General features: G+C 40.6%; 1 protein-coding gene across 1 annotated transcript in view; it reads right to left on the minus strand.

Annotated features, from left to right (window-relative positions):
* Window positions 1-7,483, minus strand: part of LOC108799495 (arf-GAP with dual PH domain-containing protein 1-like) — a 53,162-nt gene extending 45,679 nt beyond the window's left edge. The window contains exons 1-2 of the mRNA XM_018571358.1: window positions 7,314-7,483; window positions 6,439-6,569 (exon numbers count right to left, since the gene is read on the minus strand). Of these exons, the coding sequence (XP_018426860.1) occupies window positions 6,439-6,569; window positions 7,314-7,404 (222 nt within the window). The 5' untranslated portion in view covers window positions 7,405-7,483. The remainder of the gene's footprint in view (window positions 1-6,438; window positions 6,570-7,313) is intronic.
* Between the last annotated feature and the right edge of the window lie 816 nt (window positions 7,484-8,299).

Raw genomic sequence — 8,299 nt, forward strand, 5'->3', positions numbered from 1 at the left:
TATATATATATATATATATATATATATATATACACACACACACACACATTGTGTAGTATAGTGTATATTTGCAGTCAGTTCCATCAAGTAGTCATCTGTATATCAGGCAACATGGCCAGAATTCATGCCTATGAACTGCTAAGATCGAATTAATCATTATAAATATTATCAAGGATTTATGTCGCTAGATTGCAACTTCCTGTTTTAAATTATGTAAAGCCAACATTTAAAAAAATGTGGATAGAGTTGGAGTTTTTTTTTAAATTGCATCTGTGATCAGGCTATGTACATTAAAACAATTACATATTCTTCATAAGCAGTAAAAGAGCTTTAACACAAGGCTTATCTGACCGCTGAAGCTGCTTATGCTGTCAAGTGATTTATTGTCAAGATCCTCAGAGATCACAATAATAATTTTAAAGTTGTGTTTCAGTCTGTTTTCAACAGCCTATAAATGCCTGGTGCTTGTTTACATTAGAAGCCAGGAAGGTTGCCAAGATTTGTTCTCCATAGAAAACAGCCAAAATGTTTGTACCTCTGCCATGAATTTGAAGATGCATTTCTCCACAGTTCAGAATATGTAAAAACTTTATCGTGCATAGTCTGGACACAAATTCACTTTAAGTATCTCTCTTACCAGGTGCTAAATCTACCCCTCTCAATATATGTGACTTGCAAAGGGAAAAAAGATGAAAGGAAATTATCTGAGTTGACCTGGCATATTAGATAGTATCTAAAACGTTACTTAATTTTCATTTAAAACCACAAGTCCTGTCCAGGACTATTTGATTAGGCAAGACTTCAGACTCAAGAGGGAAAGAATTTTACAGATCTTGACCCTCCTGGATTGAATACATGCTCTGGAAGCGATCATAAAACAAGCCCTAACCCAGTCTGTGGCAGTGGAACTCCTACAAGACTAACTCAGTAACGTTTTACTGGATTGGAGCCCAGCAGGTAAAAACATGGAGGACTTGGTTTGAATTTGGCACCAATCTAACCAAATATCTAGTAAAGGCACTAAGTGAGGACAAAATGATGTGGTTTGTCCGATATATATCAAAAGCAAACCAGGTACAAGAGCTTGGAAATCTTGAAAGATCACTCAGGCCTTTAGATCCTTTTATCATAACCTCTACAATATTCATCGGCCTACCTCCTTAGCCTCCCGACAAGAGAGGTTAGATAAAATATCACAATATGTTTAATTCTCAGGCAAGCCCGGATACTCCCAAGAAGCAATCCAGGACATGGAAAACCCTGTCTCTGAAATGGAGTTTAAAATATAGTAATATGTACTGGCCACAAAATTCATGAGGGCATATAACTACTTTTTAGTTGGAGGTGTCTTTCCCTTCGATTCTTTGTGTGCCCATATTACCCTTTACATTGACCTTCATATAGCCCTGTATCTTTATTCAATATACATTAGATATTAAAATATTAACAAAAATTCTGGCAAATACTACCACATCTACAATAGCTATTTAGATCAGGTTTGCTTTATTTTGCCGCTGCATGAGGCAAAAGACAATACAAGGGTGGTCAACCTGATTCATGTTGCACGCACAAAATAAGGTCCCTACCATCCTGAAATCAACAGATGCATAAAAATCTTTTTATAGGGTAGAGTGGGCATTTCTGTAACATACTCTCAAATATAGACCTTAAAGCCTTACTGGTAGCTAAGGCATTTTGCTACGGAATTTTCTGTCTTTTGGGTGCTGGAAAACAATCCTTAAGAACCCCCCTATTAATGTGGAGGGGCAACCCAAATTTGACACTTTCTTCTTGACCTACTGCAAATTGGCAGAATTGGTGAGCTTTACCGTTGCCTTTTGAAGATCTTTTTCTGGATCCCACCCCCTGGACCATGCATTCTCATACTCCTATCACTAGCTGAACCGACCGCCTTTTAGTTACTTCCCACCACACCTACGGAAATGGGACTGGGACCTTGGGACTAAACTCTTGCCAGAACACAAAGACTGTATTCTTAACTTTGCCCACAAAACTTCAGCTGGCAAAAAAATACAGGTATCTGGATTTAAAAATCTTTCTAGGTGGTATATAGTCCCCTAAATCCTGCACAAGAGCTTTTTGCAAACTTCTAGTTCATGTTGGCGGTACTCTGTTCCACATTTTTTGGGACTTCTTAATACTCTGAACCTTTTGGGATGGGGTTAAATCCCTAATTCAACAAATGTTATTGGGAAGACCCCTGTAGCATACCTACCGCATCTTAGTCCATTCCGCAAACGTGCCTACAAATGCTCTCTCATAATATACCTCATCAACACAGCGAGAACATGTATTTTTCTGCTGTGGAAGCAAACCCCTCCTCCCACTTGTGTGGTGCATGGGAGTCCAAGAGCTATGTATTATGGAAGATGTCACCATTATGCCTAAATGCCAAGGAGAAAAAAGTTTAGGAAAATGTGCTTCTATTGGGTAGACGTCACCTTTTCCCCAGGAATATAACGCTCTTCTCTCATCCCCACTGGGAAAAACTGATCCAACCATACTACAAAAGATGCACTTGGTCCTCCGAGGGAGCCCTGTGGCCAACAGAGACATGCTTTACCCCCTTCATCCTTTTTCCCCTAGTCCAATGTCTCATTTTCTGCCCCCTCCCCTTTTCCCATCCCTTCCCACCTCTTCACTACCTCTCCCGTTCTACAGACTCCCATGCCTACTTTCTGTCCATACCCCGAACTTTCAGTTCCTGTTTTTACCTCCTACCCCCACACATTTATCTGACTTATAAATAGGAAAACGGAAGGGTACACTGTGTTCATGTCAGTGCAGATTTAATTTCTTAATGCCAAAGATTTACCATTCCTATATGGGATAGCCTTTTCCCTTTGCCTTTTGTTGACACCTTTTCAGTGTGCTAGGTGTTGTTACAAATATCCCTTATAGATATGTTAAAGGTACCTTGATCTGTTTACTTGTTTCTATGTCAGTTGTAATAAATATCCTGCACTGCTCTGCCTTCTGATAAAGAATTAAAGGAGAACTGTGGGGTTAAGGCTTTTCCCCATAGTTCTTCGGGTAATGGGAGGACACAAACTAGCATCCTCCCGTCACCCTAGGCTCAGTATACCGCGAGCTGTGGCTTGCGGTATACTGAGACGCCGCAGTATGCCGCAAGCTGCTGCTCGCGGTATACTGAGACGCTGAAGCGGATCTTGACAATTGTGCCGGGATCCGCCCAGCTGCATGACTGACAGCTGGCTCTGCCTATCTAGAGGCAGACCCAGCTGTACCTGCCCCCTCCCCCGTCCGTTCCGCCAGTCAGCGCTGGCGGATCAGAGCGGGGAGGGGGGAATCCAGCCCCTCCCCTGTCACGGCAAAGAGCCGTGACAGGATCGAGAGGTGAGCAAACGCTGATATGTGTTCGCTCACCTCCCGATCTAGTGAGCCGACCTGTGACAGTCTCATTGTCACAGGTCGGCTAGAACTATGAGGTGAGTGAAAAGCACTCACCTCATAGTTCTCCTTTACCTGCATAATTGAAGTGTCAGCGGTGAGGCGGCAAGTGCATATGTAGAAACAGCAGAAAAATTTGTTGACCAATTTGATAAAATTATAGAGGAAGGTGGCTACTATCCATGACAAATCTTCAATGTGCATGAAACTGGACTTTTTGGAAGCAAATGCCTGAATACACAAACACACATACACAAAAAAAGCTAAAACAATGCCCAGCTTCAAGGCTTTAAAGCACAGTGTCACATTGTTGTTGAGAGGAAATGTTACTGGGTTCAAGTTGAAACCTTTCCTCATCTATCAGTTAATAGGAAGCCACGTGCATTGAAGCAGGTTAGTAAGCACACGCTGCCCGTTTACTATCGAGCAAATAACAAGGCATAGATTATGCAAGCTTTATTTGAGGATTGGTTCATCAACTGCTTCATACCCTCGGTGAAGCATTATTGTCTACAAAAGGGTGTTCCCTTTAAAATTATCCTCCTGTTTGATAATGCCACAGGCCACCCCCAGAATCTTGATGATCTACACCCAGATGTAAAGGTAGTGTATTTAACCAAAAACACGACTGCTATCCTTCAGCCAATGGGCCAGGGGGCTATAGCTACATTCAAAGCGTACTATTTGCGCAAAACTTTTTCCAAAGCTGTAGCAGCAACAGAAAATGATGAAATAACTCTTCGTGATTTTTGGAAATCATAGAACATTTGTACATCAAGTACAGTACTTGGTACAAGTACGAGTACATGTACCGATACTTTTGAGCTCCAAGACTAGACTAGAGAAAAATTCAAAAGTTAGGAGGCAGCTGTCATTTGTAAGGAGCACACGGAGCTCCCGGGATTTGTACATCTCTGTTTTAATGTATGATTTTGTTTTTATAAATATAAATAAAGGGATGCACAGATACCAGTTTTGCGAGTACGAGTACTGGTACTTGCCGAGTACTTACAAGTACGAGTACTTATACATTTTTGTTTATTGTCATGTGACAGTTTTTCTAAAACAATACAGACTAATGATTTCAGGACAGTGGTGGAGTGCCAGAGCTAGATCCCAGCTGCAACCGCTGCAACCCTGGTAGTTCTCATGAAAATGCCAAGTATTGGCACTGGTACTCGAAAAGTATCTGTGCATCCCTACTGATAATGACAATGACTTTAAAGCCTTGGTTCTCAACTGGTGGGTCGTGACCCAAAAGTGGGTCGCGACCCCGATTTCAGTGGGTCGCCGCATGCCCTTCACTTTTCTATGTGAGAGGCCTCCTCAGCCTCCCCCTAGCGTAGCAACATCAGTTCTTGTGCTGAGCAGCCATTCAGAATATGCTGCCTGGCGCCAAGTGTCAGCTTGAGGTGGGGTGGGCTGGAGCAATGGCCGCGAGGGAGCTTCATCTATATATGTATTGGTTACAGCTCCCTCACGTGACCTGTAGAGGTGCCTGGATCGGAGTGACATCACATTCTGGCTCCCAGCACTTCTACAGGGCGCAAGGGAGTTGTACAAGCAATGCATGTATGGATGGAGCTCTGTCACAGCACAGCAGCCCAGCACTGGACCCCAAGCTGAGGATCGCACGGATCGCTCACACCGGAACCCATGGTACCACAATGCCGTGCATTCCATTGCACTGCAACTTGGGTCGCCACTTAATGTCCAAGGACAAATGTGGGTCCTGAGGTTACATAGGTTGAGAACCACTGCTTTAAAGGATTCAATGACTAAAATGTTAGCCTGAAAGTCTTTCTTTTTTCCTTTTTTGTATATCTTGTTCATACAGTACTGTAATTTTTGCCGTTTGTACTGTACACAGTTCCTCGCTTACCGACCAATTCGCTTAACGACCTAGTCATAGGAACTGAACTTGAGGATCAAAAAGAGAAAAGTGCTTGCAATGAGTGTTGAAACAACATCTACAGATGTATTGGTTATAGCGTGTGGAGAACCAACAAATATGTGCCAGTGCATTTATACATGTGCTTCCTGCTGATGCATTTTGTTCTGGCTTCCTTAGAACTGCAGTCACGTAAACAAATGGATCAATGTGTCTTCTATAGTGTTGCAAAATATGCTGCCAATGGGTTACTACAAGATTGTAATCTCTTTGAAATATTCCTATTTCAAAGACACAGATTTAAAGTAAAACTACAGGCAAACATCCCTGAAATCATGGTAACTGCACTCTCCTTTCTGACAGGTGACTATAGAAAAAAAATGAATGCTAAAGTTCTGCTTTCTTAGTCAACTTTCTTCCTTCAGCCTGTGATTGGACAATCATAGAGTATGAGCATATTTATGAAGTAATATCTGTATCCTGTAAACTGTTGGTTATGTGTTTAGATGAAGCACTGAGATTTTGAGTAATGCTGAATTAAGTTTTACTTGCCTAGAAGAATATTACATCTGTCTATACAGCATTGTGCAGGAAACATGTATATAGCAAAACTTTCTGTGCATCATAGATAAGCATGCATAGAGAGAGAGACTAACACTGCACTACAGCGCCATCTACAGCTCAAAAGACATATCAGAATGTCAGTAATACAAACAGAATATAATGTTGCATTTCCAACATAAACATGTTCACTGTTATGCTGAGGAACAACGTACAAAGCAATAGAGCTATGACTGGCTAAGGATGCCAACTCTTCCTCTCCTCCCAATCTGTGAGTGTTGATGTGTAGTGGATTACAGAAGGCTGATGTCAAGACAGATCGAGGTACATATGCTAGTTGTGCAGATAAGTACCGATAACAAATCATTAGATGTATTTAACTGGATAACAACAAAGTGTTTTTAATGATGGCTACCATAGTTCAGCACTAATTTTAAATTAAATGCTAACCCAATTCTATAAAAAAATAAATCCATGCAAACTTCTCTATAAATAATATCATTATCTGTGTATTTTCTGATATGGACCAGGCAAAGTAAAAATGTGCATGTTACCTCGACTTGGTCTTCTTCCCACTTGGCCATACTCAGTGACTTCACTGTACTGATGTCTGGGAGATTTCTGTGTATACCACAACAAGTCACACATAAGAAGACACCTAGTGTGCTGGAAGCCCACTGAGGGTCTGAAAAAAAAAAGAGATGCATTATGGTCACCATGGTTTCTGCAATTTGAAAATGTACTAATCAGATACATGTCTACCGACAACTGCCCATAAACATAACCATAACAAGAGTAGAAGCTGATGCCAAACCTTAGCATTCAATGTAGTAGCTATAACGCCTAACTATAAGGAAGAATTAGGTTTCAGACACAAAGGCTCCCTGCTGAATTAACAGGATGTTGAGCAATAGTGGCTTCCTATTAACTAACAGCAACCAATGTATATTCCAAGTAAGGGCTGTCCACTTCAGGCCCCCTAATGGCTTTAAGCAGCCAGATTGTTTGAATCTCAAATAATATTTTGCCTAATTAACCAAACACATTATTGACTCTAAACCCATGGGAGGCACCTTGGTATCTAGGAGTTGCACAGCATGTTGTAGGTAAATATTTGGTTTACACTTACTTACAAGTTGCATAGTGTATTTCATGTTCTTCGTCTAAAGGAGAGTAGTAAATATATACACAGTCTCTGTGAGCTGTTTGGCTTTTTTACTTCATATTATTTCATGCAAAAATGAACTTCTTTCACTGCACGTGCTCTAAGGTTTACCATCTATAAAAAAAAAAACGTATCTACAGATTGGTCACAATCTGTAGGGTTATATGAAGGGATTGGAAAATTGGTAATATCATAATTTATTCTCTGTCTGTGCTTCCTTATACTGTGTTTGTCAGCCTCACTTCCCTTTTAATCTGTTCTCACCTGGCTCTCCGCAGTCTGCGCATTTTGTATTTCCGTCCTTTCTTGTCAAAATCTTGACAGATTTCTTGTTCCAGTCCTGATCCTCAGACATTCCAATTTAAGGCATAAAACAAATTAAATACTTCTGAACAATGTTAGCACTCTTGTGACACGTAGATTCTTCTCCGCCAAATGTGCACAACAAGAGGAAGCTATGAAGATTGAAGACACGCATACGTTGTTACTATTACTTTTACCTGCCTCCTCACAGGGCGAGGCCAATAGTACGGTCTGCCAGGTAAAGCTAAGCAAACCTTTATGCAGGATCCTCAAAGGGGGAGGGAAATTTTAATTAGTAAACCTGTTTTTCAACATTTTAGTCTCGCAAGACTTTTTTGAGAGAGGCCAAAGAGTATTCGCCAGGACTTGTACATACCAGCCTGATCACCAATATAATGTCTCACTCACTTATAAATGCACTAAATTTAATTAAAATAACTAAAACCAGTAATAGTTACTTGTTTGAATACAGTATAATGTAACAAAACATTAAACCAATATTATTTATATGTATAATACTTTATATATACTGCAAAGTGATTTTGATTGTTTTATGTGTATGCATATGAAAAAATATATATAATTTACCCAAGATTTCACACGGTCCTATATTACTTTCTCATTGCATTTTCATTTAAAGGGGAATTATATGTCTTTTCAATGCTTATTTTTCTTGTGAATGAGATTAGCAATATGTAGATACTAGGGATGCGTTGATACCAATACTAGTAGTATTATCAGTATTGGTGCCAATATATTTGGGCGAGTACTCGTATTTGCCAAAATGCTTGATGCCTAGCCCAATACTTGAGGTTACAGTATCAGTACACTGCCGTTGACGCCAGTTGCGACACAACAGGCACCGTCAGGCAGCAGATTCTGCTGTTGGGAGAGGAAACACTCCACTCAGTTCCGCCCCCTGGCTGGCAAAGACGAAAAAGCTGTGC

Source organism: Nanorana parkeri, unplaced genomic scaffold (genome assembly GCF_000935625.1).
Source record: "Nanorana parkeri isolate BGI_ZX_2015 unplaced genomic scaffold, ASM93562v1 scaffold1742, whole genome shotgun sequence".
Classification (NCBI taxonomy): Eukaryota; Metazoa; Chordata; class Amphibia; order Anura; family Dicroglossidae; genus Nanorana; species Nanorana parkeri.